Raw genomic sequence first — 19709 nt, forward strand, 5'->3', positions numbered from 1 at the left:
TTCCAGATTCTACTTATAAGATGGTTTTTGTAAATTTAGCATTAAATTGCATAGAATTTGAAGAAAGGTTATACCCGAAATGTTGACTTCTTCCCCCCTTGATGCTGCCTGGCTTGCTGTGTTCTTCCGGCTTGTCTACCATGATCACAATGAATAGCTTGATGGGCCGAAGGGCCTGCTATTCTTTCCAGTGTTTCTATGATACCATAAGAAATAGGAGTAGGCCTCTCTAGCCTGCTCCACCATTCGATAGAATCATGGCTGAGCCAATATGCCTCACATCCACTTTCCTTCCCTCTCCCATATCCCTTGACTGCTCAAGAATCTACCTATTTTATCAAGACCTATCTATCTTTCTCTGGATGTTGGATGATGGGAGCAGACACATGAGCCGAAGGGCCTCTTTCTAGGCTGGAATAACTCTTGACCTTCGTGTGCTTGAACACAATGTGGTTGGGAGGCTATTTTTTTCTATTCACTCCTGGGACGTGAGCATTGCTGGCTGGGTCAGCATGTGTTGGCTAGTTGTCCTGGAGAAGGTGGTGTTGAGCTGTCTCTCTGAGCCCCATGCATTGTAGGTAGACCACAATGCCTTTGAGGAGGGAATTCCAGGATTTTGACACAGAGTCCCTGAAGGAATGGTGAGCTATTTCCAAGTCAAGATGGTGAGAGGCTTGAAGTGGAACTTGCAAGTGGTGGTGTTCCCATGTATCTGCTGCCCTTGCACTTCTGGATGGAATCGCTGAGGAAATAGTGAGGTCTGCAGATGCTGGAGATCAGAGCTGAAAATGTGTTGCTGGAAAAGCGCAGCAGGTCAGGCAGCATCCAAGGAACAGGAAATTCGACGTTTCTGTTCCTTGGATGCTGCCTGACCTGCTGTGCTTTTCTAGCAACACATTTTCAGTTCAGACAAGATGCTTTCCCTAGGGTGGGGGAGTCCATAGGTAGACGACATAGACTGAGGGTGAGAGCGGAAAGAGATCTAAGGGGCAACTTTTTCATGCAGAGGGCAGTACGTGTATGGAATGAGCGGCTGGAGTAGTGGTGGAGGCTGGTACAATTGCAACATTTAAAAGGCATCTGGATGGGTATATAAATAGGAAGGGTTTGGAGGGATATGGGCCGGGTGCTGGCCAGTGGGATTAGATTAGGTTGGGATATCTGGTCAGCATGGTTTAATTGGACGGAAGGGTCTGTTTTCATGCTGTACATCTCTATGACTCTGATCAGCACATCCAACAGTGCTGTCAGTGCTGTCCAAAGTGGCAACCTAGGTCTTTTTTGGGCTCAGGTTTCTAGAGTAGGACTTGACCCATATGTTGTTGACCTAGACATGGGATTACCAAGCAATATATTGCTGGACAGTAGCAAGATTGCAAAGCCAAGAGCGATAAAAGGATAAGCAGGGGCTGAAATCACTCCATGAAGTCTGGTATCCCATCATCAAGTCACCCTTTATTTACACCTGCATTGTATGTGACACTGACCTAGCTGACCTAGAAAAGCAGAACATCTGCCGCTCCTGTTTATATCTGCCAGCCAGGGCTCCCTGATTGGACCAGGTTAACAGCACCAATCGGGGAACTCATACTCTATGAGGTCCACTTGGCTGACCTCATTGCAACCACTATAGGGTCTCAGTGACTGATAAAGTAATAAGGCAGTACTGAGTACACTTGGATTACAAGTTCTCCTGACATGCAGAGAGCCTAGACAATTCAGGAGGCTGTTCCTTCATTGACATGTTTCCTCTTGCGATATAAACGTGCCACAGAGGAAAGTCTGGGAGCTTCGCCAGTCATGCCTCCAAACACATGATGGTGTCCAGGTGGAATTTCTGGCTTTGACCCAGGATCCAGTCCTGTCCCGCCCTATTTTGCAAATTCCAATCCTCTGCTTTCAGCAACACTGAACGAAAACTGACATACAGCTGGCTGAGTAACATCTGGAAGGGAGAGACAAATTCATTTTTTCAGGTACGAGCTTGCATGCTGAGGACTGCATGTCTTGTGGCTTTCCAGAGTCTACTTTTAAAATGATTTTTGTAAATTTAGCATTAAATTGCATAGAATTTGAAGAAAGGTTATACCCGAAACGTTGACTTCTTCCCCTCTTGATGCTGCCTGGCTTGCTGTGTTCTTCCGGCTTGTCTACCATGATCACAATGAATAGCTTGATGGGCCGAAGGGCCTGCTATTCTTTCCAGTGTTTCTATGATACCATAAGAAATAGGAGTAGGCCTCTCTAGCCTGCTCCACCATTCGATAGAATCATGGCTGAGCCAATATACCTCACATCCACTTTCCTTCCCTCTCCCATATCCCTTGACTGCTCAAGAATCTACCTATTTTATCAAGACCTATCTATCTTTCTCTGGATGTTGGATGATGGGTGCAGACACATGGGCCGAAGGGCCTCTTTCTAGGCTGGAATAACTCTTGACCTTCGTGTGCTTGAACACAATGTGGTTGGGAGACTATTTTTTTCTATTCACTCCTGGGACGTGAGCATTACTGGCTGGGTCAGCATGTGTTGCCTAGTTGCCCTGGAGAAGGTGGTGGTGAGCTGTCTCTCTGAGCCCCATGCATTGTAGGTAGACCACAATGCCTTTGAGGAGGGAATTCCAGGATTTTGACACAGAGTCCCTGAAGGAATGGTGAGATATTTCCAAGTCAAGATGGTGAGAGGCTTGAAGTGGAACTTGCAAGTGGTGGTGTTCCCATGTATCTGCTGCCCTTGCACTTCTGGATGGAATCGCTGAGGAAAAAGTGAGGTCTGCAGATGCTGGAGATCAGAGCTGAAAATGTGTTGCTGGAAAAGCGCAGCAGGTCAGGCAGCATCCAAGGAACAGGAAATTCGACGTTTCTGTTCCTTGGATGCTGCCTGACCTGCTGCGCTTTTCCAGCAACACATTTTCAGCTCTGGGTGGAATCGCTAGTGGGTTTGGAATGTGCTGTTGAAGGATCTAAGACATTTCTGCAGCGCATCTTATAGATGGTACACACTGCTGCTACTAAGCGTTGGAGGGAGTGGATATTTGTCAACGTGGTGCCAATCTAGCGGGCAGCCTTGTCCTGGATCGTGTAAACCATCTTAAATATTATTGGAGCTACATCCATCCATTCATGAAGAAGGGTTTATGCCCGAAACATCGATTCTCCTGCTCCTCAGATGCTGCCTGACCTGCTGCGCTTTTCTGGTGCCACACTTTTCGACTCTGACCTCCAACATCTGCAGTCCTCACTTTCTCCTGCCTCCATCCAGCCAAATTTGACTGAGATGATCAGTAAGAGACAACAAACACATGGACACAATTGCTGTCAAAAAAGCCAACAAGACAGTGGATTTTATTTCAACCAGACTTAAATGCGAAAAAAGAAATGCAAACTTGGATAGCACCGTGACCAAACTGCATAGTGTCCACTTTTCTTTGGAAAGAATGGAAAGTATTGGTCCCAAATCGACAGCCTGGACCCCGCCCTTGGGAGCGAACTGTCCAATCAGATAGAAAAGGGCGGGTCACCTTGATTGACAGGTGGGATAGACCAACATGTTAGACGTGATTGACACCCAGACAAACCAATCAACAGGCGAATAAGGAGAGGTTAACCAATAAGGGTTAGAAGGCGGGGTTAATGACTCAAGTTTGTTCGCACTGCAGCGCAGGGTTTGGGTGGTGGCAGTAAAGTGAGCTCAGAGGTTTCGGTGAAGTTTCTCACTCTGACTGCTCTGCCTTTACTGACTCCTGTCCCGTCCTGACAGACCTTGTTTGTCCTCTTCGCTACTAGTCCGACCCTTTTGGAGATCTTGAAGTCTCGCCTCATCCAGTTTTAGAAGATGCAGGCTATCAAATGTGTGGTGGTGGGGGATGGGTGAGTAATATCTGCACTTTTCCAAACTTTCCCCAAACTATTTTTTCCCCTCCTCTCAAGCTTCAACTTTCGCCCGTTACACTTCTGTGGTTCGCGACCTGTTAGTTACAAATCGTTTCCACATGTGCTTTTGAATGTTTGTTTCACAGTCTGTGGAAAGATTGACTTAAGCAGATGAAAATGTAAGGTTCCTCTTTCATTTCCTCCTCAGTTCCTTTTTTTTTGGGGAGGGGGAGGTATTTCAGTACTTCTGCACATAGTTACCATTAATACATTTACTCCGCCCTCTTTAATGTTAAAACTTACCTTAAAAAAAATTACCCTCTTTCTGATCGTCCCTGTGTCTAATAATCTTACTGGGTCTAGTTATCCGCATCTGTCCCTCTGAACTTTGCAACCTATGTGTTTTTAATGAAGATTAATATTACACAATTGAAATTTAAAAATCAGCTTTTTCTCTGTTAAATGAGTTTTAAAGGCTGAGTATTCTAAAGTTTATTTTACACTTTTTAAAAAAAAAATGGATGGATTGGGCATCTCATGGAAGACATAATATAATCCTACTTTGTGTTACAGTGTGTAAAATTTTCCAAAAAATGTATTTGTTTATGCAGTGCTTGTGGGAGATTACTGTGTCAGTTTAGGGTTTTGGTTCATTGATGTATCACCAGTTGAGATATTACCACCCTGTGGCTTGTTGCTCATTAACTTCCTGCAAGTAAACTTCTTTTTGCACCCACGCTCACTTAGACCTCTTGGTTTGAACAGAAAATTCTTTAGCCTGAGGACTGAGGGAGGTGTGTCAGTTTGGCTTCTACAGACACTAGCTGCAGTGATCTTTTTTAAAAATCTGTTTCAATGGAATTCAAGATCCAGACAAGCTAGAAATTAAAACCATAGACTTGCAGAGAGAAAGATCCCCTGAACTGATTGTGCAGTGGATGTCAAAGATCCCATGGTACTGTTTTGAAGGAATGATCTTTCTCAAGTCATGAAGAACAAATTGTTTCTTTGGTCATTATTGTGTTGCCAATTATGGGAGTTTGCTGCGCACAAATTGTATGATGTTGGTTGGGAAGGAGGTTAGGACTTCCTGCAGCTGTGAACGGTGCTACAGAAATGGAAAGATGCTGTGAAACTTGAAAAGGTTCAGAAAAGATTGACAAGGATGTTGCCAGGGTTGGAGGATTTGAGCTACAGGAAGAGGCTGAACAGGCTGGGGCTGTTTCCCCTGGAGCGTCAGAGGCTAAGGGGTAACCTTATAGAGGTTTACAAAATTGAGGGGCATGGATAGGGGAAATAGACAAACTTTTTTTTTCCCCTGGGGTCAGGGAGTCCAGAAGTGGAGGGCATAGGTTTAAGGTGAGAGGGGAAAGATATAAAAGAGACCTAAGGGGCAAGTTTTTCATACAGAGGATGGTACGGGTATGGAATGAGCTGCCAGAGGAAGTGGTGGAGTCTGGAATAATTGCAACATTTAATAAAAGACATTTGGATGGGTATATGGATAGGAAGGGTTTGGAGGGATATGGGCCAGGTGCTGGCAGGTGGGACTAGATTGGGTTGGGATATCTGGTCGGCATGGACAGGTTGGACCAAAGGGTCTGTTTCCATGCTGTACATCTCTGACTCTAAATGCACATTCCTTTGGCTGAGTATTATGTATACGGTTCTGGGTGCTGATCCAAATGGCCATCTTTGTAGCTCGCCACTCCCCTGCCTTTCATCCAAACCACCCACCTAAGGTGAAAGCAGCCATGTGTCCCCATCCTGCTGTGCCCCATTCAGGTATTGTTCATGAGCTTATCAGTACAATAACTCAGCAGTATTTTTGGTCCCGAAACATTCTGATTTTTCTTCATAGGTGCTGTCAGAGCCCTGAGCTTTTCCAGCAACCTCTGTTTTTGTTTCTTCCCCCTTTCCCCGCCCCCCCACCCCCCCTCACTCCCACTCCCACTCCCAAAACAATGGTGTCAGACTGTGTATGAAACATATCAGCATTGTATTATTTGTAATGATAGTACATAGCCTGATACGTTGAACCTGGAAGTAATGTCATTTTGATGCCCCTTTTTAAAAAAAAATGTTTTGGATGCGCAGAGTGGGGAATGATTTTTGAACATAGTAATGTGCTATTTAACCCCTGGAGCCTGTTTCACCATTCATTTCAATCACGTCTAATCATTTTCAGCAAAGGTTGACTAACCATAAGTATCTCATCAGAGTACAAACCTTATCTCTTTATCGCTATGCAAATTAGCTGTGCCATTTCCTACATTACAAAAGAGTCTACACATCAAAAAAAAATGGATCATGAAGAATTTACTGCTAATGAAAGGTGTTTTACAAATCCCAGTCCTTTGGAATGGGGAAAAAGGGACTTTTATTGTCTTCTGTTTCCCTTCAAAGGAACACATGTCACTTCCTCCTGCTGAGGATCCCGTAAATGCTGGGCTTGATATTTTGTGAAAGGTATTTTGCATAGCTTCATCAAGGGCACATGGTCCAGTCAATGTCAGAAGTCACAGGTCACCAGGTTATAGTCCAAGAGGCTGATTTGAAATCACAAGCTCTCAAAGCGCTGCTGCTCCTTCAGGTGGAGTCAGCTGCAGTGGTAATGCTCCTGGCTCTGGACAAATCCCACCTATTGTAACATCGCTCAATTGGATTGGTAGAAAATAAATCTTGACCAAGTGCTTCAAAGGCTCCAGATGTAACGGCACTGTGCAGTTATAATGAGTATCTGTCATTCCCCAATTGCTTCACCAAGGTATGAGGGGTATACATACTAATCCTTAAAAAAAAAAGGACATTTAGACATGGCTGACCAAAGACTTGGCCATTGGAGGGTAGTTGATTTGTAATTGCCCCTCTGGAATGGCTTAGAAAACCATTCCATTCAAGAATTGGAGATTGCCAGCGAATGTTGATCTCATCAGTGACACCCACAAAATAAATAATTTGATCAAAGTCCAAAGTGTTTTGTGTGGGGGTGGCTCCAGATAATTGAACTGAGCATTGGGATGCACAGTGGCTCAGTGGTTATCACTGCTGCCTCTCAGCACTAGGATCTCTGGTTCGATTCCACCCTCGGGCCGACTGTCTGTCCCCTCATTCTCCCTGTGTCTATGTGGGTTTTCTTTGGGTGCTCCAGTTTCCTCCCACAATACAAAGATGTGTAGCTAAGGTGGATTGACCATGGGAAATTGTCCCATGGTGTCCAGGGATGTGCAGGTGAATTAGCCATGGGAAATACGGGGTTCCAGGAATAGGCTTGGAAGGGAGTGGGGATTGGTATGTGGGTCTGAATGGATGGTCTTTGGAAGGTCAGTGTGGATTCAGTGGGCCAAAAGTCCTGCTTTCACACTAGGCATTCTATGAAGCATGCCAAGGGTAAGGGTGGAAGTATACCAAGCTATAATTGGAGATTGGGGGAATAGGAGAGATGAGGAGGGGTGGAGTGGGCAGGAGGCAGAGCTGAGGTGCTGACAGTCTTAAACATAAGTATAAATGTGGACCCCCTGGGGATAAAGCAGTAATGCTGGGAAATTAATATACTGGTTCTTGTGGAGTTCATTTTGCAGAAAGGTTGGACCAGTGTGTCTTATTTGTAGGCTTCATTGTCGTTTCATAGTCATTAAATGTCTCAAATGGGTGAAAGATAACCTGAGTGGTCAGGAAGCAGGGCTTGGGACAGGATGTGACAGACGAAGCCGAGGTTTAGATAAATCAGATATTTGTGTAGGGTGCGTATGGCAATTGTGGATTAATTGAATCTGTCGATAGGTTTAGGATGAGAGGGGAAAGCTATAAAAGTGACCTAAGGGGCAACTTTTTCACGCAGAGGGTGGTATGTGTATGGAATGAGCTGCCAGAGGAAATGGTGGAGACTGGTACAATGACAGCATTTAAAAGGCATCTGGATGGGTATATGAATAGGAAGGGTTTGGAGGGATATGGGCCAGGTGCCAGCAGGTGGGACTAGATTGGGATATCTGGTCAGCATGGATGGGTTGGACCGAAGGGTCTGTTTCCATGCTGTACATCTCTGACAGTGATTTCAAGTCCTTTCCTGGAGGGGGTGGTCTTTATGATGGAAGGAGTGTGGGTGAGACAGGACTGTCACAATGGTGACCAGGTGAAGCATGGCCCATTGACTGGGGAAATGGGAGGAGGTGGTATTTTTGCCTTGGGGAATGGTGCTGATGGCTCCAATCATCTCACTATTTAGCGAGAGGAAATGGTGACTCACCCACTGCTGTGCTCGAGGGAGTCGAGAGGCAGCAGAGGGATAAAGTCAATACTCATCAGCATTCAAATGGGAGCTGGCTGTATGTTTGCTGCTGATGTCGAGGGTAGCGGGTATCTGCTTGGATGACACTGGAGGTCATGGTGCCTGTCAGCACCCACAGTGGCTTGTGTTAAAGGCCAGCTAAACAGCCCCTGGTCCCTTCAGATTCGGTTCGGGATTTTGGTTTGTACCTCTGAAAGAATGGTGTTAAGTTTCGCAGTCGTCCAACTGCAGTAAACCAATATCCTGTAAGCCCTTGCAACATAGCCCAACATCTTGAGGACTTGCAACATTTTTGTGCTTTTGGTGGGTAATTAACAAAAGGGGAAAAAATAAACAGCAATGTTGAGCAACAACAAAAAGCTCGCTAACATTCCAATGCAGAACTGTGGACTGATGGCTGGCAGCTAATTTGAGGACACGCAGGAATGAATGAATCATTCTGGTAGATATAAAGGGGGGTCAGTCGGGAAAATACCACTCTAAGTCAAAGACCAGGAGGCACAGTCTCATATTTGAACCAGACCTTTTCAGGGGTTAAATGTGGAAATGATTCTAGGCACACAGGGTGTTTTGGGGTTTGAGTCTCCTAGATATACAAGCATCGAATGTAAGGGCAGGTGGAGACCATTTTGCCCTTTCGATCCAAGGCATTTGGATGGGTATATGAATAGGAAGGGTTTGGAGGGATAAGGGCCAAGTGCTGGCATGTGGGACTAGATTGGGTTGGGATATCCGATCAGCACAGACTGGTTGGCCTGAAGGGTCTGTTTCCGTGCTGTACATCTCTATTGCTGATCATCCAACTCTTTCCCCTCTCCCTGCCTTCTAACCATTAACCTTTGATCCCACTTGCCCTAAGAATTTCTTCTTGACACATTGTGTTTTGGCCTCAACTACTTTCTGTGGCAGAGAGTTGCACAGGATCCCCACTCTCTGGGTGCAGATGTTTCTGCTCAATTCAATCCAAAATGGCCTATCCTAAGACTGACCCTGGTCATCGAGACTATCCATCTTGTCGAGAGTGTGTGGTGCTGGAAAAGCACAGCAGGCCATGCAGCATCCAAGGAGCAGGAGAATTGATGTTTCGGGTAGAAGTGACTCTCCTGCACCTCAGTTGCTGCCTGACTTGCTGTGCGTTTTCAGCACCGCACTCTCAACTCTGATCTCCAGCATCTGCTGTCCTCACGTTTTTTCCTAACATCTATCTACCCAGTCTAATCTTGTTAGAATTTCATAGGTTTCTGAGACCCCGCCTCCCCTCCCCTTCCCATTCTTCTAAACTCTCCTACAAATGGCAGTCCATTTTCGATTAGTTAAACTTAAATCTGAGATTGATGGGTTTTTGTTAACAAATGAAATGGAGGTCCATCGTGTCTGATCACAGGTCTTGTTGAATGCCGATGGGATAGGTTCCAGGAGCTGAATGGCTGCCTCCTGCTTTATCTGCATTGCCCATTAACCCTGGGACACCATGTCCAATCCATTCAGTAAAGCAGAGGATTCTGTAGTTGCTCTGTAACCCTAGGGGCAAGGTACAGTATTGCATTTGTTAAAATTGCAACAATTGGCTTGTTTCTCAACCGAAAGAAAGAACATGTTTGCGTGATTTGCTGTATTACTAAGCTGGAGTCTGAGAGTGTCCTTGAATTTACTTAATCAACCTAACATCAAAGTTACACACTTTATTACACATTATTAGTAAATACTCCCAGACATGGCAATCCTCGATATGTCCACCTCTGCTCTTCTACTATACATTAGCTAAGGACTTAAGTTCTCATCCATGTGTTCACAGACTTTCTCATCTGTTCAAACTTTGCTCACGGTGCTATTTGTGCTCGGTGATGTGCAGCTCCCTGACATCATCACGAGGTCGCTCCAGGGTCCTGAAGCCCTTGCACACAGTAACTCCTCTTCATATGGTACTCCAAGCATAGGATGGGGGAATCATCTCAGTTGATGCTGCCCATGACTAATTGTATTTGAGTGCCTGGTAAATGGGAAATGGAGAAAACTCTGAATCACTGAGCAATGTGATGAATGAGAGCCCAGTCAGAGATCTCTCAGGTGCGTGCATGTTCAGTACCTTCCTGTGCACTGGAATGTGATGTCCATCCTTGAACAGAATGCACCTTTACATTTGCTACTCTTCCAGCTGTTGTGTGTGGACCATTCTTTGGCATATGTGATCCAATTTGTGAACTAATACCACTCTGACATTTTTATAGTTGAAATATATTTCCTCACTTTCTGACAAAGATATTTTGTTCAACTTGTCATTACTCATGCAGCCTTTGTGGTAACAGTTGGCCAGCTATCATCTCTTCTGCCATCCAGATGTTCTACTTGAGTTGAATTCCTCACATTCAGTTTGGCCAGTATCTCCTGTGCCTCAGTACTTTGGTAATCTTCTTAGCACCTTTTGGGCAATTGACTGTTAAAAGTGCTCTATAAATGCAGGTATCATCGTGTCCTTAATCCTGGCTGGAGGGTCTGAACTAAGGGGCATGGAGCTATGTTCAGTTAAGAAACCTGAATTGGAAAATTATGCCTCTGCAGACCACTGTCCCTTTAACTACCACTGACATGGATACTCAGACACAAGGCTGCACATAAAAAGTTGGCTGAGTCAGGGCCTAACAAACCCAGAAGTAGTTTAAATGGGGAAGGAGAAGCTCAGGGACGAGCTGGTTAGGAGACCGACCTCTGATTTCTTGGACTTTTGCCCCTATCCTATTCAAAAACTGCCAGGTCCTGTCACCTCCATGCCAGCTCTGTGTACGGCAACGGTGAGGCGTATCATAACAGGCCTTGGAATGTCCACAATCAAAACCAACTTTCAGAAAACTTTGTTTTTGGGGGTTGGGGGGGGGGGGGGAATGTGTGAAGAAGGACAATCTCTGCTAAAACGGTCATCGAATGCGGTCCGCCGGCCAGTATGTTGAAGCTTGCCATTGCTGTTGTCTCGTTGGTTCTCCACGTAGCTCCTACTGAAGCTGTGGACATGAAGTGTAGAAAACATGCAACAGCTTTCTTAAGCACGCCTTTCCAAAGGTTCCTGAATCCAGACAATGGTACGTGACACCTCTGAGGGGGTGTGAACCGCCAGTACTTGAGAATCTGGCTCAATTTCCAAGCATGTTGTGGGCTTTGCTGTGGGTGTGGAGAGCGAGGGGTCGAAGAATGGGCCAGCAATGCCTATCTTGCCAATAGAATGGCACAGGTCAGGGGGGCAGCGGTGAGGGATCTGCCCCCTCATCCTATTCCGCCTATATGGGGTAGTGTAACGTAACCCAGAAAATTTGGGGATAACAAGGGAGGGAATTAAATCAAAATCATCTTGGATGGGGAGATAATGCACTCCAGCCCCTAGAGAAGAACGCACCTCTCTTAATGCCCCAATCTCGTCATCCAAATAACAATTACCATCTTTTAAAAATCAACCTATTCAGAGACACCAATGCAGCAGGGACTTTAACCAGGCTTCCTGGCTTAAAGGGAGAGATACTATGATTGCACGATAAGTGTCCCCAACATTTCAGCTCTTCATTGTACTTTTTTATTTACAAAATGCACTGCCAAATCACCCAGTTAAACAATTGGCAAGCACTGCAGTGTCAAATAGCTGAAGAAAAGGTGGGGAAACGAGGGAGGAAATGAAATCAAATGGAGTTGGTGGGGGGCAATAATGCATCGAACCCATACCACCCAAGAACCCACTCGTATTAAAATCAACTTGTTCAGATGTGTCATAAACATCTGGGGCAGATGGGACTTGAATCCAAGCCTTCTGGCCCTTAGATTGATAAACACCGCCCACCAGGGGCACTGCATCAACAACGAAGAGAGGGAGGGAACTACATTGTAAATTGAGTTATACGGTGAAGTAATTCACTCCAACTCCTACAGTGCCCACCTCTCTTGAAGGTTAGAGGGTGTTAATGGACACATGCTCCCTCTCCAATGATACCTGTCAGAAACACAGCCCCAGAAGAGATAAATGCACCCCTCCATAGTCCACTACCTGGACCTGTGGGGAATTCATGAAAGGTCCTCAAACAGCACCTTCCAAATGCCCGACCACTTTCTTCGAGAAGGACAAAGGGCAGCAGATATATGGGAACACCTCAGCCTGCAAGTTCCCCTCCAAGCCACATACCATCCTGACATGGAAATATGTCGCTGTTCCTTCACTGTCGTGGGGTCAAAATCCTGGAATTCCCTCCCTAAAGGCATTGTGGGTCAACCCTCAGCAGGTGAACTGCAGCTGTTCAAGAAGGCAGCTCAGTACCACCTTCTCAAGGGGCAACTGGGGATGGGCAATAAATGCTGAGCCCAGCAGTGACACCCCCATCTCATAAAATAAATAAAAGAAACTCTGCTTTTTTTCATATTTCTAATCAACCCGTGGGGTAGTTGGGACTTGAACCCAGGCCTCCTGGCTTAGAGTGGGGACACTGCAACTGAGCAAGAACTCTTTAAGAACCCATCGTTTTAAAATGTTTTTCCTTCTTATAGCTGGAAGTGTTCTGACACAAGACTGAACTGTTTTTTTACCTCTTTTCCCCCCCGCCCTGAACATCAAAGCACCCAAACTTTTTCTTTAATCTTTCACATCCAACTCCACACCCGGCTCTTGCTTTTTTTTGAAAAACAGGGGCATCTTAAACCCAGGTGGGATTTTATATATTTTTGCCCAGATTAGTTAATTGAATTGAAATCCCAAGAACTGCCAGAGTGGGATTTGAACTCATGACCCCAAGTCACTAGCCTGGGCCTCAGGATTGCTAATCCAGTGATATTACCATTGCACCATCTATGATAACTTGTGTCTTGCTCTTTTTTCACTTACGCTGAAAATGTGTGGCTGGAAAAGCACAGCAGGTGAGGCAGCATCCAAGGAGCAGGACAGTCGACATTTCGGGCTTGTGACTCTCCTACTCCTCGGATGCTGCCTGACCTGCGCTTTTCCAGCAACACATTTTCAGCTGTGATCTCCAGCATCTGCAGACCTCATTTTTTACCCGAAGATTTTAACCTACTGCGAATCCTCTTGCAAGGATGCCTTCCTTGAAGAAGCTCTCTTCCTCCCTGTACAAGGATTTCAGTGAGTCTCTCTCTCACTGCACCCCCCAGGTCATCTCCTCTGCACAGAACACATCTCCATCGCCCCTCCCCCAAGTCCCTCCTCCCTGCCTTTTATCTTAGCCTGCTTGGCACACTCTCCTCATTCCTGATGAAGGGCTTATGCCCGAAACGTCGAATTTCCTATTCCTTGGATGCTGCCTAACCTGCTGTGCTTTAACCAGCAACACATTTTCAACTGTGATCTCCAGCATCTGCAGACCTCATTTTTTACTGTACTACAAGAGCCCTATGCACTGAGCTGTTCAATGAGCATCACTTATTCGTAATTAACTCTGGAACTGTTTTATTTTCTTAAGGCATATTTCTGCATTTCCCCAGGGGGCTTCCAAAGGCGTTTGTAATGCTCCTGCTAAATTGGGTAAAATGAGGGACTTTTCCGATTTTTCCCCCATGTCAATTGCCTGGATAAAGTTGCCGCCCATTCCCTGACTGAAGACGAGAGAAATGCTTCCCTCCCCTTCCCTGGTCGGTTTGGCTCCATTCTGACCACTCAGAAGGAACGGTCAGTGTATTACCTGACTTGTTTATTTGGAATAGCTGAAGCATTTCCTGTGGGTTGCTCATTTCAGAAATGTGTGGACATTGGTTAAACCTGTGACTTTATCAAATGGGACCAGATTAGGTTGGGATATCTGGTTGGCATGGATGAGTTGGACTGAAGGGTCTGTTTCCTTGCTGTAACTCTCTACGACTCTCCTGCTGGTATATTCGGACACTTGCAGGTTAAATTGAAAACTCCTTTTTATTTTAATGTTTGTGCCAAGTTCCTTGTTGATGCACATCCCAGTTTTGTTTTTCTCTGAAATATGATACAAGTTGAGACATTTGAACGCCAAGAGGAATGTTGCAAAATGTCCAGAGAGCAGAACCTGAATCTCCATACCTGTAAATAGAGGGTGATACAATTGAGGCATGAATTTATCTTCTCCCTTATGCAGCTGTAATAAAACCATGGAGAGTCTGTGCTTTCAGTTCCCCAGTCCTCTAAAACTATAAATGTTTATGGGAACCAGTTCTTTCAGGGACTGATGGAGAAGGAGGAAAAGGAAAGGGAGTTTGTAACCATGTTTTATGAATCCTAACATTCTGTGGGGCCAGTTGGGACATTCAGTCTCCTTGTGCCTTTAGTGGCTCAATATTTGGGAGCTGAGACTGATCAGGTGGATTCCCCATTTGATCCCCAGGCTGTGCTGAGCTGTAATTTAAAGAAGGTAATACAATCAGTCGATGAATAAAATTAGTGCGTGGTTTTAATCCTTCTTCTCACCCTCTAGCAGCTTAAGATCTTGTTGCAGGTCTCAAACCTACTCAGGGTGTGAGTCTGATCATAAGATAATGTGTCTTAGCAGCTGGAATCTCCCCATGGTAGAGTTTGACACCACTCTGTCAAGGGTTTGTGTAGAATATGGTCACTTTGGGTGAAATCCTGAAGGTGATGGAATCTGAGGAACTGTTTACAAATGAGATTCGGCCACTTATCCCTTTGTGCTGGTCCCACCATTTAGTAAGATTGTGCTGATCTGATTATACCCTCAATTCGACATTCCTGCGTATCCCTGATAATCTTTCCACCCCATCGTCATTGAAAATCTATCTCTCTTTGCCTTCAAAATACTTCAAGGTTCTGAAGAAGGCAATTCCAAAAACTCAATCCTTTGAGAATTCTTCTCTACCACCCCCAGCCCCATCAGTCTCAAATGGGCGAGCCCCAGTTCTACAATCTTTCCCCCCCCCCCCCCCCCCACCCCCGCCGAGAGTCCCCTGAGGATCCTCTATGTTTTAATTAAATCACCTTCGAAACTCCAGAGAGTAACAGGCCTAGCCTATCTAACCTTCTCTTCACGAGACAATCCGCAACTGGCACCAATAAGAGCCCCCCCGTTTCCATAAGAGGTGCAGGAAGTAAAAAGGTTCACTGTTGCTTAAGACTAGTTGAGTAAAATGTTAACTATTTTAAGGCCTCCCATCAGATGACCCCAGTCTATAATTTGTGCTGATACACCAGTGTAGTGAGGGAGAGCTGCGTTATCAGCATCATCATCTTTTTTGCTCAGAAACTCGTATAAACGTGCCAACCCTGAGGGGGGCTGTTGCAACGTGACTTATTGAAGAACAGGGGAGGGGAGATGTCCTGCCTCTTCCTTATCCCTCAATCGACATCTGTCAGTGATCAGAAAGGTGGCAGGTTGCTGTGTACCAACTGACTCCTGGACCTCTTGCTTTTGTAAGAGTGACGATGTTCTTAAAAACCACCTCATTGGCTGCAAAGTGCTCTGATGGTTCCTGAGGTTGTGAAAGGCGTTATATAGATGATTCTTTTTTATAAACCAGAATTACAAGAACCCAAACCACATAGCTGCAAAGAATGCAGCACCTCCTAACTAAACGGAAGTGCTAATTTCCTGGTAGGCTATGTGCTTATCTGGTGGGTTCAAATGCTCATGCAGATCCATCCTTGTATTTTCTTAGTTGTGATATCAGTGGGTTTAACCCGATTGAGCGCAATTGTATTGACCAGAACTCTGAGTGCTGTTCTCTTTGGAATGGAATAGAATAGAATAGAGTAGAGTAGAGTAGAGGGGAGGGGCATAATGTTTTGTTTTAGTTGGAGAACAGGGTGAAAGAGGCTGGAGGAGATGGCAATCTATCTTGTGAAGACTGAGGGTTGAGTATTGATTTCCTGTTTCTAACTGTTGTTCAGATCAAATACCACACTGCGCACTCCGAATACTGTACTTGATGAAACCTTGTTTCAAGAGGAAGTATAATTCTGCTTTGAGCTCCTTGGAATTTAAATGTTCTTTCTTCCCCCTCCATGGTAGATCACCTTTTGTCTAGATGAGTGGAAATTCTGAAAGCAGGAAGATATTAACCAAAAAAAAAGTGTCAAATTGGCAGGTCTCGATTCTGCATGTCATTTGAGGTGACAATTATAAAGGGTTAATGCTGTTAATGACACAGCCTTGTGCTGTTGGACATGATGCTTGTATGTTTTAAGGTTTTGTTTTCAGGTGTGAACTTGTTTCAAAATACCCAGCGCTATTTTTTTTTCCCCATAGCTCAGTGGGCGGCCACTCGGCCTGTAATGGCTGCGATGGCTCTTAGAAATAGGGGAGAAAGTGAGGACTGCAGATGCTGGAGATCAGAGTTGAGAGTGTGGTGCTGGAAAAGCACAGCAGGTCAGGCAGCATCCGAGGAGCAGGCGAGTCAACGTTTTAGGCCTCCCTGATGAAGGGCTTATGTCCAGAATGTTGACTCTCCTGCTCCTCTGATGCTGCTTGACCTGCTGTGCTTTTCCAGCACCACACTTTTTTGTTTTGAAATAGAAGCCCTAACTCTTGCAGCCTCATGAAATAATTTAATTCCTTCCCTAACATCACGGTGGGTGCACATGTGGACAGTGGACATTCAAGATGGTGGCTTAATGCTGCTTTTTCAAAGGTTCTTAGGAGTGGGCAATGAATGCTGACCGGCCATCAATGCCCACAGTCTGTAAAGTGTTTTTTTTAATCCCCAAAAGAAGTACATGTCCTCTTCCCTTTAGGATTGAGTTTGCCTTCAGTAACTTTTTGGGCATTTCGAGTATTCCCACCAATGGTATCCTCTTGTGAACCAAACAAAAAACTAAAATTGCAGGAGAAACTCAGCAGGGTTTAACTTTTCAAGTCCAGTGATCCTTCATCAGAGTGATGCTGGACCTGATTTGTTAATTCTGCTTTCTGTCCACCAATTCTGCCAGACCTGCTGATTTCTGTGCGATTTTGTTTGTTTGTTTTCAGACCTCCAGCATCGACAGTTCTTTTGTTTTGACTTGGAATTCTCTTGTGGCTTACCAGATATTGTCTTTTTAACTGAGAATTGTAAAGGTCACGGCAGGGAATTTCTAGGTTTAATTATTAGTCTGTTGTGTCTTCGATGATCTTGGCAATGATGTTAGAGTGATCGGGAGAACATTGCACAAGAGGCTTTGAGTTACTGTTCCCAATTCACTTTTGAATGAGCTTTATTTTTTTTTTTGGATGGTGGATGGCTATTCCTGGATATTACTTACAACGCTGGTTCAAGTCGGGCTGTGATGCAATCTGGCCAACCAGCCTGTCAAACCTTGCCATACAGACTCGCGCATGGATCCTGTTGTGTTATCCAAAGATTGCTGTGGTATCACTCTTCTTCACTTGAGGTGGCTAATTATTTAAACTATATTGGCTGTTTGTTATGCAGCAAGTCAATGAAGAATTTAATGTGTTGCTGTTTATAAAAATAAACTTGTACCAAACCTAAATCTTTGTCGACCAAGTCTTCCTTAAAGTTTCAGCTATAGCCCCACCCTTACATCTAAAATAGAGCCATTCAACACAGAAACAGACCCTTCGGCCCAATTCATCCATGCTGACCAACTTTCCTAAACTGAACTAGTCCCACTTGCCTGTGTTTGGTCCGTATCCCTCTGAACCCTTCCTATTCCTGCATCTGACCAAATGTCTTTTAGATGTTGCAATTGTACCTGCCTCTATCACTCCCTTTGGCATTTCATTCCACACACGCACCACCCTCTGTGTGTGGGAAAACTTTGCCCCTCAAGTCCTTTTTTTAAATATTTCCCCCCTCACCTTAAACCTATGCCCTCTAGCTTTGGACTCCCCTACCGTAGGGAAAAGACCTTGACTATTCATTCTATCCATGCCCCTCATGGTTATATAAACCCCTATATGGTCACCCCTCAGCCTCTGACACTCCAATAGCCCCAGCCTGTTCAGCCTCTCCCTACAGCTCAAACCCTCCAATCCTAGCAACATCTTTATAAACGTTTTCTGTACCCTTTCTGGTTTTATGCCATACTTCCTATAGCAGGGCGACCAGAGTTGAAAGGCTTGTTTAATCTTGTTTGAAAGTTTTACTTGCATGGGTTGAAATATTTGGAATGTCCTATTTCTACCCCCCTCCCCACCCCCGTGCTATGGGGCAGGGGTGTGTGGGGGGTGGGGATGATGAGGCAGGGGGGTTCTGAGGTTGGGGGGATGGAGATGAGGTAGGGAGAATGAGGCGGGGGGGATGGGGGTGTATGAGCTGGGGGGGATATGAGGTGGGGGGGATGGCGGGGTATGAGGCGGGGGGGGGTTGGGATGGTATGAGGTGGGGGGGGAAATGGAGGCATGAGGTGGGAGGGTGCTGGAGGAGGCTACTTGGCCCATCATGTCAGTACTGGCTCTGAGCATTCTGATTCTTGCCTTGTCCTTGTTTCTCCTCGAGTCCCTCAATTGAACCTATCTCCTCCTTACTTGCAGGTAATGCATTCCAGACCCAAACCACTTAAGATTAAAATAGAATTTGTGGGCAGCTTGTGGTATTTGCCCAGCTGTCTTGGCAATGTTAATCCTTTCCGAATATCATTTTTTTTCCCCCCACAATGATTGTTATTGCATAAGGCAGTTAGTACCTGAAAGATAATGGACGCCACTAATTGAACTCTGACCATCGTGATGTAAAGGGGTTGTGTCTGGGAGGAGCTACCCAATTGTGTTGGGTTGGCTTCCTGTTAATTCTCTGTAGCTAAACATTTAATTAGGAGAGGCGATGGCCTAGTGGTATTATCACTGGACTCTCAATCCAGGGCCCCATGTAATGCTCTGAGGACCCGCGTTTAAATCCCATCACCGGAGATGGTGGAATTTTGAATGCAATTAAAAATCTAGAGTTGAGTCGATTAGACGTTAACAGTCATTGTTGGAAAAACCCATCTGATTCATTAATTTCCTTTTGAGAAGGAAACATCCTTGCCTGGCCTGCATGTGACTCCAGACCCACAGCAATGTGATTGACTCTGAACTGTCCTCTGGGCAATAAACCCTGCCCAGCCAGCAACTCCCTCATCCAGTTAATGAATAAAAACAAACTTACAATTGAGTCTAATCTGAGATCTAAGGGCTGTTTTGGGTGTAATGTATCTAGCTATTAAGTACTATAGAATAAACGTCAACTGTTAGTCAAGATTAAGTCCATCTTCTGCTCGGGGCATCCTACCTGAGTGGTATCAGCAACTTGTACACCAATAAGGAGGACTGGTGGCACTGAATCATCCCAAGACATTTCAGATGCCTCCTGTAAACATGAACATGACCACATCACCACACTATTGGATTGCTGTTTCTGGGGATCTTGTAGTGTAGAGACACCTTAGCTTTTTAGAATTGCTATCACTGCACTTGCTAAAGTGTTTTGGGGGCATCCTGAGCTTACGATAAGTGCAGGATGATGTTTTTTTTAAAACAATGGGCGAGGTGTCTTCATTTCAGTCTGGTTCTTGTGTATCTTTGGAGGGCAGAGGATCTTTTTTTTCCCATTTTTAACATGTCACTAGCTTTTTGGAATTTTTCTTTACATATATTCTCTAGACT

General features: G+C 45.1%; 1 protein-coding gene across 1 annotated transcript in view; it reads left to right on the plus strand.

Moving 5' to 3' along the window:
- Positions 1 to 3665: 3665 nt before the first annotated feature.
- Positions 3666 to 19709, plus strand: part of LOC132831498 (ras-related C3 botulinum toxin substrate 1-like) — a 75860-nt gene continuing 59816 nt past the window's right edge. The window contains exon 1 of the mRNA XM_060849674.1: positions 3666 to 3872. Within this exon, the coding sequence (XP_060705657.1) occupies positions 3838 to 3872 (35 nt within the window). The 5' untranslated portion in view covers positions 3666 to 3837. The remainder of the gene's footprint in view (positions 3873 to 19709) is intronic.

Source organism: Hemiscyllium ocellatum, chromosome 33, assembly GCF_020745735.1.
Source record: "Hemiscyllium ocellatum isolate sHemOce1 chromosome 33, sHemOce1.pat.X.cur, whole genome shotgun sequence".
Lineage (NCBI taxonomy): Eukaryota > Metazoa > Chordata > Chondrichthyes > Orectolobiformes > Hemiscylliidae > Hemiscyllium > Hemiscyllium ocellatum.